The following is a 25,755-nucleotide window of genomic DNA, read 5'->3' as shown; positions in this document are numbered from 1 at the left end:
GAAACGCGCTCCCTACCCTGATTGGCATGAGCCGGAAGTTACGCCGCTTGCTCTCACCTCATTGGTCAGGGCGTAGTCACATGGCCCCTCTCCGGCTGCAAGGGACGCTGGGAAATGTAGTCTTCGGATGAGCTGTGCGCTCGGCTAAAGTTGTTGGTTCTCATACTCGGTTCCTAGAGGTGAAGGGCAATGACACGGGGGACATTTAGCAGTTTCGGCTGCAGCCCTTTTTTTGGGGGGCGGGGGTTGGGAGGAGGATCTGCTTTGACGCCCCCACCAAGGCTGGGCTCAGGTCCCGCTGTGTGATTTTGAGCAAGCGTCCTCACCTCTCTGAGCCTCTGCTGTCTCATGGGACAAGCTGGTTTACGAGGCCGGTGTCCCAAGGGCGTCAGCGCCTCGTGCGCCATAAAGCGCAGGGACCGTGTGGGTGCTCGCGAACCGCGCGTGCTCGGCACGGCGTGGCGGGGCGGGGGGCGGCATCTGTTTCAGGGGTGCGGACCTTTGCAGAAGAAGAGAACTAAGCCTGGCTTGGCGGACACTCGCCAGTCATCGATGCTGGGGGTTCCTTTAAATATCCGAATCGATTGGAATCCTCAAAAAATGGTCCCCCGCCCCCCCGCCCAGGAGGAAGCGGCTGCCAGTTGGGCCCATTTTACAGAAGGGGCGGAGCGAGGCTCAAGGAGGTGACTCCTGGTCCCCGAAGGACGTTGTCATTGAAGACGCCCCACTTGCAAGGAGGGCGGCTCGGGGGGCGCGCGGATGCCCCATGGCCCTTCCTCCACCCGCGGCGCCCCGACCTGAGTCACCCGCGCCGCCAGCACCGCCCGCTGTGTGAGCCGCTGACTCACGCGGGCGCCCTGAAACGAAACCCGGCAGGGGAGCCCCGGGGCCGGGCTTCCGGGCGGGGAGGGGGGGCTGGGGGCGTGGCCACGGCAGGTGTCGGGTCCTCCAGGCCACCGCCAGCGGCAGAGAACCGGGGGTCCGGCCGTGGGACCCCCCCCCCCAACCATTTCTTGATCGCCTACTGTGTGCCAGGCTTGTCCCGGGCAGCGGGGGTGCAGCGGGGGGGGCGGCGGCGCACGTGGGCCCGGAGGGAGCCGCGAATGAGTCATGCGAGGAGGAAGGAAGAGCATCTCGGAAAGTGAAGGGACTTGGGAGGAACTAAACAGGGCAGGGGATGGGGGTGTCCCGGGAGGCCAGGGAGGGCCTCCTGGAGGAGGTGGCATGGCATTCGAGCCAAGACCTGGAGGAAGAGAAGGAAATGGCCGTGCTTGGGAGAGCTTGGGGCGGGGGGGTGATCTGGGTAAAGAAACAGCCCGTGCAAAGGCCCTGGGGCAGGACAGTGAGGGGGCTGGTGTGGCTGGAACAGAGGGAACAGGGCGGGGGGCAGGGAGGGGAGACCGACATGTCCCTGCGTCACCCCGGCATCTTTAAAGGACGGTCATTTTGAAAGTCCTAAGCCGGATGAGCTCATTGCATCCTCCCAATTCACAGAGGAGGAAACGGAGGCCCAGAGAGGTGAAGTCACTTATCCAAGGTCACACAGCGCCTCAGTAGGCTTCGCAGGGAGGTGGAAGGGCCAGGCGTCTCTGCTGGGTTCTAGCCCAGCCCGAGCCTGTGCGGCCTGCTCGTCTGTCGACCGATTTCTCAATTCTTTGAAGTATTTTTGTTCTTTTTGTTATCAAGCGCCCACCCCGAGGGGCCCGGGAGGGGTCCGCCTGGGTCACTGCGGTGTTTTCGGAACCCGAGCATGGGGCACGGCATGCAGCAAGCGCTCAATGAGTGAATCCTTCAGACAGATAACTATGGAGCACCTGCTGTGTGCGGGCCTGTGCCAGGCGCTGGGGACACAGACCTGTTCCCTGTCCCTGGGGAAGTTCAACGGGCAGCGAGTGGGGAGGGTGTGGATCCATCCATCCACTGAGCCAACCAGCATTTATGGAGCTCCTACTGTGTGCAGGCCCTGTGGGCACGGTGATGCCTGGTCACCCCCCTGAGGTGACCCGAGACAACCTCGTTCTGTCCCCTCAGGGTGTGTGGCCCGGCGGCAGAGACAGAGACAGTGACGGCGTGATCAAGGCTGTAGCCGGGAGGGGCAGGGGGCTGCCGGGCCCACAGGGCACCCCAGCCAGCCCGGGGGGATTAAGAGAAGCTTCTGGAAGGAGGGAGTAAGCCGAGCCCAGAGACATAAGTTGGAATGAGCCAGGGGCAAGGAACAGTGTTCCTGGAGGTGGGAACAGCATGGGCGATGGCCTGGAGGACAGGGCAACTCCAGGTGGGGCCACAATTCCCGAGTCGGGGGCTCGAGCCACAATTCCTGTGGTCCCAGTGCCCCCTGGTGGCCGCCACCTGCTCCCGGGACAGCAACCCCCGGGGCCACGTGGGACTGGGGTTTCCTGGGGAAGCCCCGCGTCCACTCTGGGCCAAACAGTGTAAAGAAAAAGAGGAGGAGAATTTTTGAAAAATTTCCCCGTCTTTAAAAGCCGTGAAACGTGCTTGGGTGACAGAGGATTTCTTTTCCGAGGTCAACAGCGGTGTCCCTGCCTGGACTGAGGGCCTTCTGACATGGTGAGAGCTTTGACAAACGTTCTCCCGTCTCTGGGCCCAGAGAGGGTAGCGCTTGGCCCAGTGTCGCACAGCACAGGCGCGGCCTCGGCTTGGCCCGGGCAGAACTGAGGCGGGCGCTGCGTTTGAATCTTGCAAATCGGCATCGCCGGCACGGTCTGCTTGTCCCGCTGCCTGGCGGGACACGGAGGAGGTGGCAGAGCCCACCCCCCTCCCCACAAGCAATGTGGCATCCCGAGGAATACGTTCCCGTGGGTCAAAATTTAAAAGGCACCCGAGTCCTCCGCGGCCCCCCAGGCCCCGCACGACCTGCCCTGTCCCCTCCCTGCCCTCCCTCCGCCTCCTCCCTCTGCTCCAGCCACATGGCCTCCTCGCTCTTCCCCCAACACGCCAGGCCCGAGCCTGCCCCAGGGCCTTTGCACGGGCTGTGCCCTCTGCTTGGAATGCTTTTCCTCCAGACACCAACGTAGCTCCCTCCGCGCCTCCTCCAGATCTTGGCTCTCACGGGGGCTTCTCGGAGCCCCCTATTTCAAATTCACTTACAGTCGCACCCACCGGGCCCTGCTCGCTTCCCGCCCGCTGGTGACCGTCCCCTCCCTCCCTTCCTTCCACATCCATTCATTCATTCCTCCGTTGAGCAGTATGTCTTGAGCGCCTACTGTATGCCGGGGATGGTTCCAGACTCGGGGGACACAGGCTTGCCTGGCGCAGACTCCGTCCTGCCCTTCCTGGGGTGCACAGCTCGGCGGTGGGGACCCCCCCCACCCCCCACCCCGGGGACAGGACGCTCCGTTATCCTTGGGGACCCAGACGGGGCTGCGATGAGCGCGCGCGCCACCAGGGGGCGCTGTGGGACCGCGGGTTCAGCCCCGGGCTGGGGAGGGACGTCCTCCCGCGAGAGCCCGGGGCGGGGGGCAGGGACCCCCGAGACAGCCGAGTTCCCGGCCAGGTCAACGCCCCGTCCCCCGCTGCCGGCCTCCGTGACAGCGACAGGGGCTTCGTTAGAAACATCCCGGTTCACCGGGTCTCCGGAACCCATTCCGTCTGCTGCTGTGCGGGACCAGGGCCCAGAGAGGCCGGCCGCTCGCCTTAGGTCACACAGCCAGCCCTCCGCATGCCCGGCCCCCCGCGCGGCCTCGGGGACGCGCGCAGACTTCCCCGTTTCCCAGAGAAGTTAAGAAAGTTGTCGTCTGCCCACGACAAGGAGCTGCCTGAGCTCTCGGGGGGGCCTGGCCCCATCTCCTGTCCTGCCCGGGGGTCCCCCTGAGACGCCCCCCCACGGGCTCTCCGTCCCCTTCTGTGCTGCCGCCTGGACGCCGGAGGCCGGCAGGCTGGGAGAGGTGCGGGGTCCCCGTCCCCATCCCTTGCTGTCACGTGGGGCCGTGTGACATCCTCCGGGGTCCCCCCACCGAGCCCCACCTGTGTCCCCCTGTCCCCCGGCCTCGGGGTGTTTGCTGCCCCTTCCCATTTCCCCTTAGACGGCTTGTCAATCAACCCTCTTCTTCTCTCCCGGAGTTCAGCGGGGGTGACGGTCGCAGGGACCCCGCGACTGGACTGAAAGCCCCTGAATGGGACGTGAAGCCCGTTGCCCACAGGAGGAAACTGAGGCAGCGGAGGGGGCGGGATGCCCCCGAGGCCACGTGCGCGGCGTCCTGACCATCCTCCCCTCCCCACCCGCAGCCCAGTGCGCATGCGCGGTCTCTGGATGAGCGCGAATCCGGACCCCCCCCCCCCCCAACGTGGGTTTCATTCCATTTTATCCCATTTTTCAAAGAACCAGCTTTCCATTTGCCCGTTTCTGGTTCACTGGGGGCCACTCTCGCTTCCACTCGCTTTGGGTTGAATTTGCGCTTTTTTCTAGCTCCCGAGGGTGAAACTTGAGATTGGGGTGGACGCGCTTTTTCCATCAGTAGAAATTCTGGAGGTTTCGGGCCCGATGGGTGTCGGTCGGTGAGCGTGATACAGTGTCGATACAGCTTAACTCACAAAACAGGAGGCTGGCGCTGGCCCCTCCTCGGCATCGCCCCAAAGAGAAAACCCAAACCGGGCTCCCCGGGGCCTCAAGGGCGCACCCGGTCAGCCTGCACCCCGGCCCTCTCCCCTGCTTACTCTGATCCGGCCACACCGGCCTCCTTGCTTTGTGAACAAGCCACGTGAGTTCATTTAGTCATTCAACAAACGCTCAGTGAGCTACTGTGCATCAGGCCTTCTGCGAGGCGCCGGGGACACAGGAGGGAAGGAGGTGGTGTAGTTGCCATTCGGAAGAAGGAACCAGGAGGTAAAGAAAAAGGTAATTATAGGGGTTAAGGTTATGAGGGTTGAGAAGGGAACCCACAGTGGGGACGTGGAGGGGGAGGGATGGCCGGGGCTGCGTTTCCAACCATCTGGGAGGGCTTCATGGAGGAGGCGACACTGGCTGACGATCCTTGCTTGATGCGCTCTGACTAGAGGGCATGAGGGCAGAGGGCAGGGCGGGGGCTGCCCTGGGGAGTCTCTAGGGTCCCGTCCCACGCTGAGGTCCGGTGTCGCTTCTGTGACTCAGCAGAAACACAGGTGCTGGGGTCACGGGAGGGGACGTCCCCGTCCCCGCCCCCGCCGGAGGGCTGGCGCTGGCCTAACGTGTGTTGTGGCAACCGTGGGCCTGCCCTGTGTCCCCACCGAATGTGCCAGAGGGATCCGCACCCCCAGCCTCCCTCCAGGGACGAGGCAGGGCCCCCTGGACTCCCCCCCCGCCCCGAGTGCCCGGCCTCCTGGCGGGGACGTGACTCTGGTGCTATCTTTAACCTCGGCCGGGGACGCTGCGCTCCGTAAACACTGCTCAGATGACAGCGCTGGATCCCCTGGGGCACGAGGCCACCAGGGCTGCTCCCCCCGCCCGGCTGCTGCCCGGGCTGTGGAGGCCGCGGGCCTGGGTTTCCTGGAGGCGAGTGGCATTCACTCATTCACTCGCTCCCTCCACACGGGGGTCCCTCGGGGGTAACCAGCACAGACGGCCCCACCCCGGGGGCTCCAGAAGGCCGGGGGGCACTAAGCAAGCAGAGGAGGGAGGGGGCACAACCTCAGGCTGGGGTCAGCTCTGCAGCAGCAGGAAGTGTGTGTGAAGGGACAGTGCATGGGGTGGGGGCTCCCACTGGGGGGTGGGTGGCTCGCTCTTGGACACCCCCAACCTCGGGCTTCAGCCTTGACCCCGAGGCCTCCTAGCTGGGTGAGCTTGGGCAGACCTCTGCCCTCTCTGAGCCTCGGTTTGCCCATCTGTCAGTGACGTGGGCCAACATCCTGGCTGTGTGGCCTTGGGCAGGCCACGCAGCCTCTCTGAGCTTGTTCTTCTCACTGACAAATGGCAGGCAATAACCCTCGGAGGGTTTTTTGCCATCCTCCAGGGCCTCTGCTCCCCCATCTTCCAGCAACTCCACTTTCACCCGGAGTGCAGATGCCTGGGGAGGTGGGCTCCCCCCACCCCCGAGGTGGCCCAGGTTGGGCCTATCAGCACACTGCACTCCCAGGCTCCTGTGACTGGTCCAATTCGAGGGAACCTCAGGCCTCGGGCTGGCGGAAAGATGCCTTCCATTCTGCTGGCTGCCAGCTCAGGACATCCCCTGGGAACCAGCTCATTCTGAACAGTCCTGACCTGCTGGATCAACCCTCACTTGAAACCCACCTGGGCTTTGTTCTAAGATGGTTTTGCCTGAAATCTGAGGCTAAAGTCACAATTTGCAGGTGTGGGCTTGTAAAGAGTGTTTGGCTCAGATCAGTTTTCCTCTTTGGCGGGTCCCATAACAACTCTTAATAGCCTCAGTTTCCCCCACTTGCAAAACTGGAATAATCATAATGCCTAGTTCACCGAGCGGTTGTGAGCAGTAAATGAGGGGGCCCACGGAACCATAAAAGATGGTGGCAGCATCCAGTCAGAGCTCAATAAAAGCTCGCTAGTGTTACAAGTCTCCTGGGAGACGGCTCTGAGAGCACCTACTGAGTCCAACTCCACTCCTTCGAGGCAGGGACACATTCCCACTGCTGGGTGTCGGCTGTTAAGAGATGCTGGGTCCCCAATGACACCAGGAGGTGGAGACGCTCCAACCCAATGTGCTACAGGAGGCGACACGTCCCCATCACAACGGGGGTGAGGACGTGGGGAGATCATCAGCCTCGGGGGTTACCGCTCAATCCTTACCCCTCGGAACATGCTGGTGACACGGGCCCCTGGGACTTCAACTACTCAAGGACCAACTAATGGGGTGATGCTTTTGGGGGAGGGGTTTGCGCCAACGTGGGGAAAACCAGGACTTCACGCCCCTCACGGCAGGGCATGGAAAAGGGGGGCCGAATTTTCTCCCCAGCCCCAGGAAGCCCACCAAGGTGACGGAGGGACCTCCTGGGCCAGGACGCTGTTCCCTCAGCCCTTCCTTGCCTTCCAGGTGGGTCACGCCACCACCTTCCCGTGGCGACCTTCCCGCAAAGCTGGGGTCTGGACTAAGTCGGTGGTTTTCACTTTTTTCTTTTAATGCAGTAACACGTTTTCCGAAAGGACTCGGACACGAAGCCCCAGCATGTAAGCAAACTCCTCCAGTGAGACGGTGGCCTGAGGGACGGTCCCTTCCACGGACCAGCCCCAGGGCCTCTTACTCCCCACGGCCCCCTCCCGCCGCCTTCCCCCGACCCACGCCAGCAAGGAACTGTCAGGCGGTTCTCTTCCAATGGCGTCTTTTTATCGACTTAAACCTCGGCGCCCGAGACTCACCATTGGAACCGCCTCGTTCCTTCCTTCCGTGCTTTGGGAGGAATGGCGGCTGCGTTTCCCGCCTCGGTGGGAGGTAAAACCTGGTCCTGTAAATAAATAATGTGCTAACTAACACTGCAAATCCAAACGAGACCTCGTTTCCTCCTAGGGCAGGACATCGGGGACCCGCTGTGGCTTCCGAGGGCCTCCATGGAGCTGCCCCACGGTGTGGCCGCATGAGAGGCACGGGATTCGAATGCCGCTGTCCTGAAAGTGACCCTTCTCCTGAGCTGTGGGGGCCGCTGCTTCCGTCCCCTTCTGCGACTTGCTGCTCTCCAAGCAGGCCGAGAACAGTCTCCTTTGGCCTGCCAGGACGGATGCAGTATCACACCTAAGAAAAATCTCACCGAGTCAGGTTCCCTAGTGCGGGCATGTTATACCCCAGGGGACAGAAAATCAAGACTTTGTGACCCCTTTGTTGGCAACTCATTCTCCACATTCACTGCCTCCTCTAGCTCGGTTATGGAGTTAATGCTGTCTTTGGGCTTTTCTCAGGAAGACCTGGATTCGGGTCCTTGAGCAGCTAAAAAAAAAAAAAAGTGGCTACAGTCACTTGGGCTGGATACGCCCATCATGAAACCGTGCATTTATATGCAACGCATGAGGCTGAAGCGGCCTGGGGTTCTAATTCAGAGACCGTGAAAACCGACCCCCAAGCCAATCATGCGAGCTCTTGCTTGGAGGGCAACTCGCGCCGAGCCTGGCTCCTCTGCTGTTTGGAAAATACTTCTCTTCCTACGAGAACAGGGAGTCAGGAAGCCCACACGAAGTTTTAAGAAACGCAGTCACCTGTGTTTTAGGGACCGATGGCAAGGACGTCCACCTCCCTCGCCAAATTCTTCACGTCATAAAGCTCACTCCTGATGGCCTCGGCCACCTCAGGCACAGCAAACCCTCGCTGGGTGACATTAACTGATCAAGTCTGACAAACAAAATTCTTTTAAAAAAAAACCAAAATGGCAGCAAAACCTCAGGACTCCCGCGCAAGGCCTGTAACCTGCCCACTTATGAAGTAAATGAAACACCAAACCAGCCAAAAGCTACGTTAAGTGGCAGGCTGCCCAGGCAGCGAGCCCTGCCCACGCGGCCGTGCCCACGGCAATGAGGGAGGGAAACAGTCCAGATGGTGCCGGAAGAAGTGAGAGCTGGTCTTGTTTCTTGAGCCTCTAACTTCCCACCTTGGGAGCCCCCAGTCCTAACACTGCATTTGGCAGCCACGTCGATCCAGCCACGTAAAGGGCAAAGGAGGACGGACTTGATTCCCGGCTTCTTCTTGTTTCTAGGAGGGGAGGAAGGCAATGGTTTCGATCCCTCTGCCTCGAGGTGAGAAGGCCAAATTCCCCCAAACCACGGCAGACGGGATGTGTGCAAAGTTGAGCGTCTCCTCCCAACGAAGGACGGGTGCGTGTACTCCAGAGAAAGACAGACCCCCAAGCACGAGATCCGGAAGGCTCCTAGCACCAGCAGCTCGCTAACTCCCTTCCCGCTCTCTGCAGAGGTGAAGGGCCCTGGAGACGGGAGAGCCGTTCTCACTTCGCGCCACATGAAACATCACCAAGAGGGGACGAGGACCGGTGTGGGCTACACCCCTCCCGGTTTCTCCCTTCAGGACGGGGTCAGTGCAACTCGATGAAGGCCTCCAGCTCCTCAGGGATGACGCCCTTGTAGGGGATCTTGTTCTTGTCCAGGGCGCGGGCGGCAAGGCACTGCAGGGTGACATAGTTGAAGGGCTGAATGGTGCTCTTGGCCAGCAGCTTCTCGTCCAGCAGCTCGTAGGCCGTCTTCTTGAAGGCGTTGGTGGCATCCATGTGGGCCCCCGCTTCGATGAGGGCGTTCATGATCGCCGGGCAGTTGTTCTGGGCCGCGATGTGCAGCGGGGTGTTATTGTCAAAGTCCCTGCTGTCCGGGTCTGCCCCGCAGTCGAGCAGCACTTTGACCACCTGGAGGGAGGGGAATATGCCCACCGGGTAGCGACCCACCTTCTGGGTCTCCTTGTCCACGGCCATGTGCAGAGGGGTGAAGCCGTTCTTGCCGCGGGGGGCGCACTTCAGCAGCCGGTACACGGTCTGGTGCTTCAGATGCTCCTGCTCGGGCGTGCACTCGACTTTCTCCAGCAGGTAGAGCAGGTGGAGGATGATGGCCAGGGCCTTGGTGAACTGGGCCGATTCCCCGGGCTCCTTGGGCAGCTGCAAGGCCCGTTCCACCTCCCGGACCCCTTTGCACAGCACCCCCATGAGGTCTGCAAAGCCGATGTGCGTGTCCACGCTGCCCTTGACCCTGGCCGCGTGGTCCTGGAGCACGTACGAGAAGAGCTCGGCGAACGACAGGAAGCTGCTGGCGGTCATGGGGCTCAGGGGCTCCAGATTGTTCTGTTGCATGTCCAGGGCGTACTTCCACAGGTGGATGCAGCGCTCGAAATTGCCCGAGTCGGCGTACACGGCACCCCTGTACCGGATATAATAGGACGTGTCCGGGTGCGAGGGACCCAGGATGCGCTCGCGGATCAAGAGGGCCTGCATCCGCATCTCGTCGGGGTCGGTGATGAGCGCCTCCAGCTCCTTGGCGGTGTTCACCTCCTTGCAATAGTCGTAGGCCAGGACGCGCTGCGGGGGCTCCGGTTTGGGCAGGTAGGTGCCCCCCTGGTGCCGCAGCTCCATGGCCCGTCTCCAGTGTTTCATGGCGCCCAGCAGATCCCGCTTCTTATCCACGTAGGTGGCGCCCAGCAGCTCCAAGGCCTCCACCGCCGCCTCGCGGCTGGTGGGGCAGCAGCTCTCGTAGGACTCGCCGCTAGGAGGCTCCTCCGGGCGGGAGCGGAGGCCGCTCTGGGGCTGCGCCGCGCCACCGGGCCCGCCTCGCTCGCGCCCTGGCAGCGCCTCCTGGGTGGCCGGCTGCTCCTGGATGAGATACTCCACGATGTTGGTGTGGCCCGTGACGCTGGCCGCCAGCAGCGGGGTCATGCCGTAGCCGTCGCGCTCCATGCGCGCGTGGCAGCCGAGCAGCAGCTGCAGGATCTCCAGGCTGCCGGACTCGGCGCAGTCGTGCAGGGCCGTGTTGCCCTTGGCGCTGCGCCGGTTCACCTGCGCGCCCTGCTCCAGCAGGTAACGCGCGATCTCGCGATGACCCTTGTAGCACGAGATCATGAGGCACGTGTGGCCGTGCCGGTTGGCCACCTCCAGGTCGGCCTGGTGCTCGCCCACCAGGTAGCGCACCACCTCCAGGTGGCCGTCGAAGCAGGCGGCGCGCAGGGGCGTCGAGTTGGTGCGCGTCGTGCGGTTCACCGACGCCCCCCGGCGCAGCAGGCTGCGCACCACGGCCAGGTGACCGGCGGCCGAGGCGGCCCAGAGCGGCGGCGCGCCCTCGATGGTCTCGCCATCGAAGTGCACCGAGCCGCCCGCCTCCACGCTCGCGCCGCACCGGTCCACCAGGTACTCCACCACGTCCAGGTGGCCGTGGCGCGCGGCGATGAGCAGCGGCGTCCCCTCGCCCGCCACCTCGCCCGTCAGCTCCTCCAGCTCCTCCCGGCTCCGGCCGCTCAGCAGCTTCTGCAGCAGCTGCAGCTTGCCGGCGCCGGCCGCCTTGTACACGGCGCTGCGGAGGTCCATGCTCCGGGCCTCCGCCGGGCCATGCGCCGGCTGCCGGGGCGCGGGGAGACGGCGGGCTAGAGCCCGGACGGGCCGGCGGCAACCTTCACCGTCTCCCCGGCCGCCATCTTACGGGCTTTTCTTCGGGCGGAACAAAATGGCCGCCGCGGCCCGGCGCCCTGGGCGAAGGGGAGCGTGCGGGGAAATGTAGTTCTCTGAGCCGGCACCTTCCGTAGAAAAGAGATGGAACGGGGAGCTGTGGAGACTACAACTCCCAGAAGGGAGCGGGATCCGTCGCCGCGAGCTGGGAGCAGGGTGCAGGGTGGGAATTGCTGTTCCGATCGCGGCGGTTGGCGGCGCAGACGGGCATCGCGAGGACTACAATTCCCGTCGCGCAATGCCAGCGCGGTGGCTTGTGGGAGCCGGGGAGGTTGGGTGACGTACTTCCTGTGGCTGTCAGAGCGCTCGAGCCAACGGGACACGCAGGCGCGGGCCAAAGGACTACATTCCCCCAAAGGCCTCGCGAGGGACACGGAGCCAATCAGGAGCGAGAACGAAGGCGAAGGCCTGATTTGGGCTCGGCGTGGCCGAGCCGCCGGCCGGCAGGGGGCGCTCGGGAGAGGCTGGAAAGCCGGTGGGGCGAGCACGTTGGAGCAATTGAAAAGCTGGGGGCGGGATTTGAACCCGCGCAGCATCGGCTGAGTCATTTGCAGGGCGAAGCGCAGGAGGGAAATGTGGAGCTGCCTGTCCAAAAATGATTAGGAATTTCTCAAAGGGGACAGACAGCAGGGCAACTGTGAGGCCCCTGGGAGCGCGGGGTCCTGGACCAAGCCCCAACCCCACCACTAGGGGTTGGGGGTAGAGGGGTCCCACCTCACCCCCAACCCTCTCCCGCCTCCACTTGGCTTCTGCCTGCCCCAGATTTACTGAGAATCATGGGAAAGTTGAAGCATGTTGGCATGCCCCGGAATGTTCTAGAAACCCACGGTGTTCTCTTACGCCTCCCGTTCTGCACCTGCTTCACCTGGCCACCTCTTGGACCTTCTTCAGGTCTCAGCCAAGACTTCAGGTCCTTCTGGATGATTCCTTGACCCGGCGCTTCCTGGGCGCCCTCCCTGGCGCCACGGACATTCTTCTTGGTGGATCTTCGGGAAGCGCTCCGTATGAGTCAGCTCGGGCTCCTGTGACAAGTGCCGCAGCCTGGGTGGCTGTGTCCGTCAGGGGTCTCCGCAGAAACAGAACCCAAGAGGAGATATATATAAATAAAATATATAATATATGTTGTAGGAATTAGCTCGTGCAATTATGGAGGCTGAGAAACCCCAGGATCTGCCGTCTGCAGACTGGAGACTCAGGGAGGCTGGTGGGGTTATTCGGCCCGAGGACCAGGAGCTGTGATGTCCAGTCGTGACCTCGTCACCTCCCAAAGGCCCCACGGCCGAATTCCATCCCGTGGGGCTTAGGGCTGCAACGTATGGATTTCCGGGCGACACAAACATTTAGTCCATAACCCACTCCGAAATGGCTTCCTGGGATGCAGGGCCTGCTGGTGGAGTCCCAGAATCGATGCACGTAACGGAGAGAGAAGGAAGGAGAGCACCAGGAAGGGAGAGGCGGGGACAGATTGCCTCCCATGGGCCGGGGGGGTGAGTTTCTTCTGGAAATGGGAGTGAGCGTGAATATGAGGACTGGAGGCCGAGACAGACCTGCTGGTGATCTCCGAGCATTTCTTGACTCTCCCATCCTTTTTGTGCACATCTCTGAATTTCCTCCATCCCTGACTGCCGTAGATGGTGGAAAAGAACACCTTTGATTTAATGGCAGCTCTTCCACAGCAAAAACAAAAAAAAGCAAACACCCACACCATCCTAAACATGCGCATGGCTTTGTGTTAAATGCAGTTCAGGCTTTTTCTCATTCCTGAAACACTAACATATGGAAAAGTGGCCACTTGGGGATCGAGGAAATGCAGGTGCTATGCTGCCTGCTCTTTTGCACTTAGCTTGAATGTTTTTGCGTTCGTTCAACAGGCAGCACATTTTATGTAGAAAATCTCCTGTGGGTGGGCACTTATAGATTGCCCACTGGGGGCCAGGTCCTGCTCTGGACACCGGGGTACTACAGTGGGCAAGACAGACAAAAACTTCTGACCTGGTGAAGGTGACATTCTAATGACATGCATTTTCCAACAATATTTTTCATGGCTGTATAGTATTCCACAGGGTGGAATTGTACCGTGTTCTACGTAGATAATCTCCTGCTGTTAAAACCCCTACTCCAGTGCACTTACTGGTAACTAAATATTTGTGTGTTTTCTCTAATTATTTTTTTTAATTGGAGTAAAATATACATAACAGGAAATTTACCATTGTAACCATTTTTAAGTGCACAGCTCAGCGGCATGAAGCACATTCACACGGATGTGCCACCATCCCCTCCATCCGTCTCCAGAACTTTCCATCTCCCCAAACTGCAGCTCTGTCCCCATGCAACACTGACTCCCACCCCTCCCCCAGCCCCTGGCCCCCCATCCACTTTCTGTCTCTGTGGCTGTGGCTCCTCTGGGGACCTCCTGTGAGTGGACCACACAGTGTGTGTCCTTCTGTGTCTGGCTCACGTCACCGACATCCATGTTGTCCATCCACGTCGTAGCTTCTATCTTCTTTCTGCCTCTATAATGTTGGATCTTCTGCCACGCGATGGGAATGCATCCTAAGTGGCCCGGTTCTAGGGGACAGCCAGGGGAGGAAGGGCGGGGTTGAATGACATTGGGGGGGGAATTGACAGGATGACACAGCGGAGGAATCTGGGGTGAGGGAGGGGGTCCCCAGGAAGGGGGAGGAGCTTCTCTGGGATTCATCTGCCTTCCAGAGGAAGACTGAGAGCACAGAGGGGAAATGGAGAGATCTGGGGGGACCCAGAGCACCGAGCTCCCCACTGTGCTCAGCTGTAGAGCAGAGTAAGGACCTGCGCCCACTGAGTTTCCACGTCACCGTCCCCGCTGGGTATCAGGACCTCAATCTTCTTCAGGATCCTCCATCCGGGCCGTGCTGGAGCTGGCGTGTTCTGGCCCCTAGAGTTGATTGTTAAATCTCCAGGATTTTCGGCAACCAGACGTTAACCCCAGCCAGTATTGAAAATTAACTCACATAGACTGAAAACGTAACAGGTCATACAGAAACAAAGGTGATAAACACTCAAAACCCATCCCCTCCTCGTTCTCCAGGTGACTTACACCCCCCTGCACCCACATGCTGGAAATACCACATGGCGGTGCCGCTCTGCCCGTGTCGTCCCCATTCCCGCTCTGTGACTCCCCTGGCGTAGCTTGAAACCCCCCTTGGTGGCAGCATTTACACCCCGGAAATGGGCAAACCCTAAATCCAGCGCCCCCTCTCCCCAGACCCCCTGGCCTTGCTTATTTTTTTTTTCCCCAGAGCCCAGATCGCTTTGCAACATCGCCTGTTAGCAAATTGACATAGTTTGACGTTTATTCTCAGCCCACCTGCTTCCCGTGTCAGCTCGGGCAAGGCAGAGATTTCTATCTGTCCTGTTCACCGCTGTGTCCCAGTTTCTAGAACAGTGCCGTGCACGCAGTAGGTACTCAATAAAGGGACTGGATAAAGGGATCGTTCCAGGAAGCACATTTTAACACAGCACCGCCCCGCGGTAGGATGGTGGCCGAGATGCCCTGGTCCTGGCCCGTGTCACCTCCTCCTCCTGAGCTGCGGCCTTTCCGTCCCTAAGCGCGGCAGCCAGTGTGGGCACAGGCCCGGCCGCCCGCGCCGCTGCGCTCCTGGGGCACCGAGAACCGAGAGGCCACCGAGACCCCCGGGGACGCACCACGCCCCAGCTGGGGGCTCTGATCCCGGGGCACTTGAAATTGTTTTTAATGAAAAAACAGGTGAAACATTCAGAAAAACTGAGACAATGTTCTAAGGGAGCCTGAGAGAGCAATGGCAAAGATTAGGCAGATTCATGAGGTTCGAGAGAAAAATAGACAAAACCCCCTTCACTCTGGAATCTGGCATAAGGGAGGCTGGTAAGGAATCAAACAAGGGTGTTCGTTTGCTGGGGCTGCGTCCCCCAGAGGTGGGTGTCACCCCCAAATTCAGTAACGTGAGGCACTGAGATTTCTGAAGCCAGGGGACTAAGGTCACCAGCTTCCCGTTGCTTCTCTGGGGTCGCCACCCCCCAGCCAAGCCCATCGTGCTCGTGAGGCCACGTGTAGACCCTCTGGGACAGCCTCCCAGCCACCCACTTGGGGTGTTCCCCCCGTGTGAGAAAAGCCATCTTGGACCTTCCAGACCGGCCGTCCACCAGTGGACACCACCTGCATGCAACAGAGGAAGCCCCCAGCCCCGCCGCCCAATTTCCCCGGCCGGCGATTGCTTCCAGCCCGTCTGCTTTGGGGCAGCTCGCGATGCAGCCTCAGCGACTGGAACGGCGTTCGATGCAGCTCCCGGCTTTAATTCTCGGGTCTGTAATGACTAACCCGATGGCACGGCTCCCCCGGCGCGTGTTTACTATGGCTGTTTCCTCTCCGGGGAACTGGCTGTTCGCTGGAGAGATATGCTGTGCTCTAGTTTCTAAGAAACAGCCTCCGTGCGTCCCCGAAGGGACCGGGTGAATTCATGATTTTTGGCACAGCCTGAGTCCTTGGCAGGCGGGCTCCCGTCCACTCGATCGTTCAGCTGTGTTTATTGATATTCTGAGCACCTGTGACGTGCGGGGAGCAAGCAGACCCCGTTCTTAAGAGCCTGGAATCTGACTGTAGAACTCACCCGAGACGGGCCGTGCGGTCATATAGGAGCCAGCCTGGGGGACGGATGGACGGGGCCTGGCTGGGGAGGGAAGGAGCAAGTGGGAAGATACTTTCTTCCCGGACGGGGATTTTTCAGAGTTGTTGCATGAAAGCAGTGTTCCAGATCATTCTATCTGTCTACTTTGGCTTCACCAATGACCCCGAGCTTAGTGACTTCTGGGGACTGAATTGTGCCCGCCCAAAATTGATATATTGAAACCCTAACTTCCAAGGCGACTGTGTTTCCAGATGGAGACGTCGGGAGGTGTCATGCAGCCTCGGGAGCCACGCAGTGTCACTTCCACCCCATCCTCTTTGCTGGAAGAAAGTTGCTAAGAGTGGCCCACTTCTGGGGGAGAGAATCCCATGCGGGAGGGATGTCCATGAGTTTGTGGATAGGTTTGAAAACCACACACAGGAGCAAAGGCCGGGAGGATGGACCACAGTGTAGACACGACACACTCAGTCCATCGCTGAGTCGCTCCAAGCCGACAGGACAGCGTTTTAGGAAAATTCTCTACCAAAGACGAGGGCCTCTCCCTTCTCTTTACAAGTCCCTAAATTAATTACACAAATGGTTCTTTTTATAGCACAATGGATGAGGGATCCAGACCCAAACACACGGACCCAAAGGACATGCCAACAAAGTCTTCTTAATTTCCCCCTCAAGATAGGACATTGCTGAGGGACACACAGACATTGTCCACACGGCTTCCTGTGCTGTCTGTGGTGAAGTGTTTTTCTGTTTCTTGTTACAGACGTCTGAACTGTAAAGACATCCATCCCCCGCAATTTGAGGTTTGGGGAAAGAGAGAGGAGTTTCCGGTGGGAGAGCGAGGTGGAGCGATGTTAGTCACTGCTTCTCCAAGCAGAGATGGTTGACGTCAGTGGCAGCCATGATATATCTTTCTTCTTTCTTGTTGAGGGCCTTAAGCAGTGACCCTCAAATCTCCATAATATATAAAGAGTTCACACAAATAACTAAAAGAAAAGGCACGATCAAAAAGTGGGCAGAGGATATGAACAGACATTTTTCCAAAGAAGATATACGGATGGCCAACAGGCACGTGAAAAGATGCTCATCATCACTGATCATCAGGGAAATGCAAATCAAAACTACACTAAGATATCACCTTATGCCCCTTAGGATGGCTGCAGTCACCAAGACAAAAAAGAACACGTGTTGAAGAGGGTGTGGAGAAAAGGGAACCCTCATCCACTGCTGGTGGGAATGCAAACTGGTGCAGCCACTATGGAAAACAGTACGGAGATTTCTCAAAAAGTTAAAAATAGAAATACTATATGACCCAGCCATCCCACTCCTGGGTATTTATCCAAAGAATGTGAAATCAACAATTCAAAGAGACTCATGCACCCCTACGTTCACTGCAGCATTATTCACAGTAGCCAAGATGTGGAAGCAACCCAAGTGCCCATCAATGGGTGACTGGATAAAGAAGATGTGGTATATATATATATATATATATATATATATATATATATATATATATATACAATGGAATATTACTCAGCCAGAAAAAAGATGAAATTGTCCCATTCGCAACAACATGGATGGACCTTGAGGGTATTATGTTAAGTGAAATAAGCCAGACAAAGAAAGACAAACACCAGATGATTTCACTCATATGTGGAAGATAAACGCATGGTCAAAGAGAACAGATTAGTGATTACCAGGGGAAGGGAGAAGGGGGGTGGAGGGTGGACACAAGGGGTGAAGGGGCACATTATACATGGTGACTGACAAAGAATAATGTACAACTGAAATTTCACTATATTATAAGCTATTATGACCACAATAATTAAAAAAAAGAGGTGACCCCCTGCTACTGTCTAACAGAAGTGTTATTGAGTAGCAAGAGAGCATGCTCCCTTATGACAACAAGGAAGAGAGAGACTTTTCTTTGAGCCTGTCATCTTTAAAAAATTTTTTTTTTGAGGAAGAGTGGCCCTGAGCTCACATCCGTGCCCATCTTCCTCTGCTTTCTATGTGGGACGCCTGCCGCAGCATGGCGTGCCAAGCGGTGCCATGTCCACGCCCGGGATCCGAACTGGCGAACCCCGGGCTGACAAAGCAGAACGTGTGCACTTAACCACTGCGCCACCAGGCCGGCCCCTCCTGCATATTCTTTACCCAGATCCCTCAGTGGTTTGCAACTTGTGACGTTTGCTTCATCTCTCTCTCTCTCTCTATATATATACACATATATACTATCATATTGTATAGTCTAATTATATAAACTATCGTCTATATAATATATATTTGTTACATATAAGTATATAAATATGGTACATAAGTATATAATATGATACATAATATTTATATTATCTAATATATTTATAATTTATACCAAGATACAATAATGTATTATTAATATGTTACATATGCATACAATATATAAAATATATAATGTATAAAATATATTATAAATCATATAGCATATACAAAGCACAATATATTGTAAATAATATTTTATATAAATAAAATATAATATATTATAAAAATATATAGACACAACGTATTTATAATTTTTTTCTGGACAATTGGAGAAACTAAGTTGGAATCTTGACAACCCTTCCTCTTAAATAGTTCGGTGCACGTTTCCTAGGAACAAGGACGTTCTCTTACAGAACCACAATTCACCGATCAAAATCGGGACATTTGACACTGAGCTGCACCAGCCTCTAATGCGCCGTCGGATTCCGGTGCCTTCCATGGTTCCTTTGCAGCTCCTTTCCCCGGCAACGTTTGCAAGCCCCTCACGCATTCCTTCTCTGGACAACTATCTATCGCTGAATCCGAACCAGGTGGGCTAAAACGAGGACGAATTTCTCCGACTGTGGCTTCTCCCGCCGTCTGTCAGGTCCCCCGGCTCTGCCCCGAGGAGCACGTTCCGTAACCTGCGTGGTCACTGTCGGTTGAAGTCTCGCCGTGTCCAGTCCTGTTTCCACCTCAGAGCCTTTCCCGTCTCCTCGGCGGGCTGGACCTGTGACGGGGAAAACTGGGGGTGAGCCGGCGGCCCCTGGGACCCCCTCCCTGCGCCCTTCCCCTTTGCCTCGCTTTGCACGTGTGCCCGGCATGTGCTGTTTCTGTCCGTCCCTCCCTCACCGGGCTGGGGCCCCAGAGAAGGAGCTCCGAGTGTCCCAGTGTGAATGAGCGCTCAAAACCCACGCGGCTGCCCGCTCGGGGCTGGGCTGGGCACAGGCTGGGCTCCCAGGATCCAGAAAAGGAAGGATGGAAGGGGCCAGATTCCAGAGCCAGATGTGTGTGTAGGGGGGGAACTCAGCCATCTCCTCGTGATGCTGCCTGCCTGTTGTCATGGAAACCCAAGCCACTCTCTTTTGAAGGACCCATTAAGGAACAGGATATAATCAGAGCTCTCTCTACCCCCACCCTCCCGGGTGGGAGGCGACCACCACCGGAGCCAAGAGAAACAGCGGCCCCTGGACGATGCAACGCCTGAGTTCTGCCCTCGCCACCCCTCTCCGGCGCTGGATGGAGGTGACTTGTTCCCTCCGGCCTTCCTTCCTCTCTTCCTTCCTTCCTCCTTTTCCACTTATCTAGCAACCCATTATTTATCCACCTTTATATTTTTCTTCCTATCTACCTACTTATCTGTCACCGTTGTCCTTGGCATCATCGTTATTTATTGAGCACTTACTGTGTGCTGGGCGTGGTGCCATGCATTTACATACGTTGTCTCCTTCATCTTTACAGCAGCCTGAAGAGAGAAGCCATAATCCCCACTTTACAGATGGCGAAGCTGAGGCCGACAGAGGAGAAAAACTAGCCCAATATCCCTGCTCAGCGGCCTTCGCCTCCTTGCCCCATTGTCCCGTGGAAAGGTGTCTAGGCCCATCATGAAACTAGAAGTTATTTATTGCACCCACTTTGCCTGGTGCTCAAGACGTTGCATGTGGGTCTCTCGCTCTTCCCATCCTGCAAATACTTCTTATAATTCTGAGAAACAGTCAGGCACCAAGGTTGACTAATTTTAACTTTCAACCCACATAGTGCCTCAAAGGCAAGGTCTCAAATGTTCTCCATGAGTCTCCCGGGCAGTTCATTCCTTCAATGTTACCTAAGCAGATAACTCCATCTTTCAAACTCCTTGTCGTCCACCATCTGAGCCCAGCTTTCGGAAGTGTGTTGCATCCACCGTGGGCTGGATTGTCTGTTTCATTTGCTCTGTCCTTGTCTATCGCTCCAGGGTCTTGAAGCAGCTGCCAGGACATGGGTGTCCCTTTCAGGTGGTTCTGCCCACCAGATCCACCATGTTGCTCATTCATACGCCTTTCTTCTTCAGGAGCTTACAGCTCTATTTTGAAATACGATCCTGGAGATACAGACTTACAGGTGGTCTCAGGTGGAAACTGGCTTGGAAAATGTGCACAACATATTTCCAACTGTTTGATGTATCTGTAGCAGAGGTCGCTAGCTGTTGTCAACACTGTTTTTCCTTTCTCTCTCACAACCCTAAATCCCCCAACTTTTAGCTGAGCGCATCTGGCCTCATAAAAAACAGACAACATTTTAATAAATAGTGCACCACATTGGGCCACGTGAATGAATCTGACACACTAAGGATAGCAGAGCAATGATGTAGAAGGAGTCTGGGCGCTGCCCCCAAGCCAGCGCTGAACTGCTCAGATAGTCATGTGATATAAAATAAATAAATTAAATTTTTTTTTACTTGAAAAGAATTGAGTTGGATTTTTCATATAATAAAATGCATAGACCTTAAGTGTATGGGTCAGTGATTTTTTGACAATTGTGTACACCCATAGAGCCACTACCCTGATCAAGATAGATCATATTTTCAGCACCCTGGACAGTTCCCAATGGGCCCCCCCCCCCCCCCGTTGATTCCTGTTACCCACCCCAGAGGCACCCACAGTTCTGATTTCTATCAATATAGATTAGTTTTGCCCATTCCTAAAATGTCACATAGATGGGATGACGCAGTATCGACCCTTTTGTGTCCAACTCCTTTTGTTTAGCATGACTTTTCGAGTCGCCTGTGCTGCTGTTTGTATCATCAATTTGCTCTTTTTTTTTTTTTTTGCGAGTAGTAACCCACGGTCTGCTTATACCACAGTCTGTTTATCCATTCACCAGTTAGCTCTTGGCTATTGCGAATAAAGCTGTTGTACGTATTTCTGTAAAATTCTTTCCGTGGAAATGAATATTCATTTCTCTTTTATGTAAATCTAGACATGGAATTGCTAAGTCAATGGGAAGAAAATAAATTTCCACCTTGTTTAAGCCACTGTCACTTCAGGTCTGTTAGACTCACTGGGCTCTATCCCCCTAGACTGGCTTTCCCTACTTCTTTGCCTCATTCTCTGGTGCCTTCATTCCCGCTTTCTGGGACCACCTTCCAAATAAACCACACTTGTCTCACACACTCTCCTTTCATGGATTCCCAAATTAAGGTAACTGGACCTCACCAAATATAATAAGATAGCTTAATAGGTTGTTTGATGCCCTCATCACCTCTCTGGGAGATGGCTCATCTTTATAGGTGTGCGTGTCCTCTATGCTTCTGTGTTTGGTGAAGGTGACAAGGGCTCAACTGAATACTTATGGGTGCTAGCACTAACTGGGCATGCGGGGGTACAAATATGAAACTGGTGAGATTAACAGAGGTGCCCCCCACCAGAGGTCTTTGGGAGAAACAAAATGTTGGTGGGTTTTTATTTTTTAAAGATTTTTAAAATTTTTCCTCCTTCTCCCCAAAGCCCCCCGGTACATAGTTGTATATTTTTAGTTGTGGGTCCTTCTAGTTGTGGCATGTGGGACACCACTTCAGCATGGCTTGATGAGCGGTGCGATGTCTGTGCCCAGGATCCAAACCAGAGAAACCCTGGGCTGCCGAAGCAGGACGCGAGAACTTAACCGCTTGGCCACAGGGCCGGCCCCAGGGTTTTTTTTTTTTTTTTTAATCAAAGGAAAGATTCCTCTAAATAAGAATCAGTGGGGAAGCTAGCCAAAATTCAGATACCAGAGCCTGGCTCTGGCTAATTGAAACTTGGAGGGTCCTGGGAATCTGCATTCTCTTTGAGCTTCCCAGGGGAACCGTCCTCACATCAAAGTTGAGAATCCGAGCGAGAGGTGCTCCTGGACGGGCTGGTTGTCGAGTGTAGCTGGTGGGAAAATGATAAGCGATCGCTCTCGGCGGGGAGGGGCTGGACCACGCAGGGTGTGTGAGGGTATTTGAATTTTAGCATGCAGGCAAGGTGCGTCTTGGAAGGGTTGAAGGCAAGGGCGGGACTGGACCAGATTTGTGTTCTGGAAAGACCCCTCGCTGTATGTGGAGGGTGAACTGGCTGTGTGTGTGTTTGGAGGGGAGGGGAGAAGAGACTGTGAGATGCCCAGGCGGTGACGGTGACAGAGGCAGAGCCCTGGAGAAGAGGATGAATCTGACCAGAGTGACTTGCCTTGATGAATATGGAGGGTGGATGGGGGGGGGGCCCCCTGGGAGGTGGAGGGGCTGCCACATTGATGGGGACGTGGCGGGAAGTGCAAGCTGGGGGTTGGGGGGGTTGGGTGTTCAACTTGAAATTATTAATTTGAGTGATTATGAGACACCCAGGGGAAACTTTCACAGAAATACCAGAGCAGAATCTCTTCTTTCATTGGGGTCCCCAGAGGGCAGTATCCTGGTCCCTTTTCCTCTCTGATAGCTCTCCCATTCCCAGAGGGCGATTCTAAATATACTGGAAAATCTCTCACAATTAGCCTTAACCCAGACATTGAACCCCATTCTCCCCACCCCATTGACAAAGAGCCTCTGGCGTTTAGGTGTCTTATAATCATATTTTCTCTGCTTGTTAATGGACCCACTGAGGCAGTACTCCTGGGGGAGAGAAAGATTTCATTTGTCTGGGGCTGGGGAGGGAGACGGGGTTGCCGGAACTAATGAGGAATCAATGCCTCGTAATTGCTAATTAAACGAGCCTGGCTCTCTCCTGGGGCTATTCGTTGGCTGGCTGGCCCTTGAGTGCCCACAAATTTAATTATACTCCCCAATAACCACCCGCGGCCACCATCACCCTGTGGCATCTCTGTGGGGGACGTCGAGGAGAAAGAAGTAGGACCTTCATGTGCATACTGAAACCATAAATTCCTTTATTGACTGATACGTTGTTTTATCCTCTGATGCCTTTACTGATTCAACAAACATTTATTGAGCACCTGCTGTGTGCAAGGCCATGCATGAGTGCTGGGAAAATACAAACACAGTCTCTGTCCTCAAGGGGCTCACAGTGTAGTGGGGGGAGACAGACAGCCCTGTAAACAGATAAGACAAAAGAATTGGACTAGGTGCCAGAGAGATTTCCCGTGTCTATGAGAATGTATAATATAGACTTGCTATGGGGGGGGGGGGTGGGAGACAAGATTCTCTTGGTGACCTGAGGCTTGGATAAGAAGGCGGAGGGAGCCTTGGGGTGCTTGGGGAGCAGAGCATTCCAAGCTGAGGGAACAGCAAAGGCAAGGACTCTGAGGCTGCAACGAGCTTGACGTGGTGTCTCTGACTTCATTAGGATGTCACAGAGAATTTGGGGTGGGCGTTGATGATGCCACAACTACCAGGCACGAGTGGACACCTGTCCTGTAATTGGCCCCTGGAACTGATGGTGGGGTGGGGGGGGGGGGAGAAAAAAGATCACTGCTGGAACTTTTATTGAAAAGTTTCGGTAGAATCCTGGTCTGGAGAGAACTTCAAATGCCGCTCCCTCATTGATCCCCCAGGAAAGTGTAGTAAGATGTTAAGGGCCCTGGGTTCAGAGTCAGATAGTTTGTATTCCAGGCCTGCGGGGGCATGCGAGTGACATGGCCAACACCACACGTGGCACATTGCCGTGTGTTCGTGGGGTGCATGCCCTTGTTTTATTCCCGCCCCTGCCCTTGTCCCGCGGAACTAGCCAACCCGCCCCCTGGGTGGAAACGATTCCTCCCTGACCCTCTGTCCCACACCCTTGCCTGTCCGTCTTGAGTGGAGGTCGACGGGAGCCTACGCTGTGAGGAAGCCGTGATTTGTTGTCATAGTACGTCAAAACAACAAAATCACTAGTCTTCCACACAGCACTAGACCACAACCGCTCCAGTCTTCTGCGCCACCCTCTGCCCGTGTCTGAGGTGCCCCACGCAGCCCTTTCCCCTCACCTGAGCCAAGCCGGAACACCCGGGCTTCTTGCTTCTCCACCGCCTCCTGTTTTCCATTCCTGGTCCTCTTGGAGAGAGGCAGGGTCTGATCTCCAAGGCCCCAACTCCACCCCCCCCCCCAGGCATGTCAGAAACACGGAATTCGGAGTGGCTGCATGTGGGATTGACTTGCAGCTTCACTGTTGGGCTGAGAGCCCTTGGGCTAATAATTCCCTGCCCCTCTCTGGGTCTCAGTTTTCTCAACTGTCACCTGGGCATCGTAACACCCGTGTCCTAGGATTGCAGATGGCATGATAGAATCTATGCAAAACGCTTGGCACAATGCTTCTCACGGAAGTCTGGAAAGAGCACAACAGTGTCATCTTGGCAGGCGCCCGTTCACCCACACTCCTACCGACTGGACATCTCACCTGCTGGGAATTACAGATTTCTACGTGCGGTTTCATCGCGCCTGCTTATTATCTGGAAAATAATTCGTGGAAAAATCCATTCCATGAGGGGCAAGTCTCCAAAAGCGCCGGGCACCTCTGACCACCCTCTGACCACCCATCAAGGCACAAGGGCTCCTGGGTACCTCGGGGAGCTGTCCGCTGTCCGGGTGCTGAAACGATGTCGGAGGGGCCCCGGGCCTCCGCCAGGAGCTGTTCGCAGCCCCGGTGCTGAAGCAGATCGCGGGTCCCATCCCGGACCCCGAGAGGCGCTGTCCGGAGTCGCGGTGCTGAAATAAATTAGCAATTTCCTTCCGCGGCCGGCGGCCGGCGGTCCTAGCCTCTGCGCTGAAGAAAACTTGACTTCCTTCCCCCTCTACCCCGGCTCGCCCCACCCCCTGCCCTCTGCTCTTTGTTCCTCTGACTTTTTGGAACCCCCCCCCCAATCCCCGAATTTCTTCCTCTTCCTGGGCAAGGCGGGGAGACACGGAGAGGGAGCAACCAGGACTCATACTTGCTCCCCACCTCGCGTCATGTCTCCAGAACTTACCTCTCAGGTAGTCAGCCCGTCTGGTCTCCGCTTTCCAGACTGTCAAACTTCGCCGTCTTTGTCACTTTCTGGGAAGACGTCCATGCGCTGACCTGCAAACCAGCCCCATGCCCGGGGCCCCGGGGCCCTCAGACCACCCTTCCTCCCTCCCCTCACCCCCCACGCGGCCGCGGTCCTTCCCCTGTGTGCCTCACCTGCTTCCGGTCTTGTTGGCAGATGCAGGTGTCCAGTGGCTACCGAGACGGGGACATGCGCTTTTATGGGCATTGGGGAAGGCGGGGCGCCGGGAACCCGGGGAGGGGTTTTGCCAGCCAGCCAATGGGACTCTGCCTCGAATGCAGCTCCAAAGATTACCTCATAGGCTGTGGCCTCGGCTTCAGAATAAAAGTCTGGCATGTGCCCAAAAACTGGGTTAGGGTTTTCTGGAGGAGGAGGGGACACTCACTGTGGGCCCCAGGGTTTCCCCACTTGATCCAAACCCCTCCTAGGTCTCTGAGCTCTGGGTTGGCTCAGAAGCCCTGGCCAGTACCTGCTTCTCTCCATCCCAAGCTTGCGCTATTGCTGGATCAGGAGAGAGAAAGCTAGTAAACTGTGCTGGGGGAAACAGGGCACATTCAGAATATGGAAGTCTGGTTCCAGATAGGGAAACTGAGGTCCGTGGTGATGGAGGGCTCTGAGGAGCCTGGGGCAGAGGTGGGGCTCCAGCCTAGATCTTTTTGTTACTTGACCCAAAACCCAACTCATAAGTCAGTTTATTGTTTTGCTTTACTGAGTCGGCTCTGAGCCAAAAAACACAGAGACCTGAGTTCAAATCCAGATTTTCTCCTCCCCGCTGTGGGACTTTGGGCACAGTCGACCCTCT

General features: G+C 56.5%; 1 protein-coding gene, 1 long non-coding RNA gene and 1 other non-coding gene across 6 annotated transcripts; all 3 read right to left on the bottom strand.

The window, feature by feature from the left end:
* Positions 1-7,044: 7,044 nt before the first annotated feature.
* On the bottom strand, positions 7,045-14,124 carry FEM1A (fem-1 homolog A). The gene has a single exon (XM_005614862.4). The coding sequence runs from the start codon at positions 10,942-10,944 to the stop codon at positions 8,959-8,961; it is 1,986 nt and encodes a 661-aa protein (XP_005614919.2). The 5' UTR covers positions 10,945-14,124; the 3' UTR covers positions 7,045-8,958.
* An 8,729-nt stretch (positions 14,125-22,853) lies between these two features.
* LOC106783343 (uncharacterized) lies at positions 22,854-25,180 on the bottom strand. 4 transcript variants are annotated; one of them, XR_011440377.1, is made up of 7 exons: positions 25,088-25,180; positions 24,894-24,961; positions 24,490-24,633; positions 24,326-24,377; positions 23,916-23,980; positions 23,162-23,380; positions 22,854-23,039 (listed from the first exon to the last, which is right to left on the bottom strand). It is a non-coding gene; the product is annotated as an uncharacterized lncRNA (long non-coding RNA). The 4 variants fall into 4 exon arrangements; XR_011440378.1 differs by having other exon boundaries at positions 23,916-24,253; positions 24,894-24,985; positions 25,088-25,179; XR_011440376.1 differs by having other exon boundaries at positions 24,894-24,985; positions 25,088-25,179.
* On the bottom strand, positions 23,761-23,844 carry MIR7-2 (microRNA mir-7-2). The gene has a single exon (NR_032873.1). It is a non-coding gene; the product is annotated as a microRNA mir-7-2 (primary transcript).
* Positions 25,181-25,755: the final 575 nt, after the last annotated feature.

Source organism: Equus caballus, chromosome 7, assembly GCF_041296265.1.
Source record: "Equus caballus isolate H_3958 breed thoroughbred chromosome 7, TB-T2T, whole genome shotgun sequence".
In the NCBI taxonomy this organism is placed as follows: domain Eukaryota; kingdom Metazoa; phylum Chordata; class Mammalia; order Perissodactyla; family Equidae; genus Equus; species Equus caballus.
The sequence above is the reverse complement of the archived record's forward strand: the minus strand, read 5'-3'. Positions and strand labels throughout refer to the sequence as shown.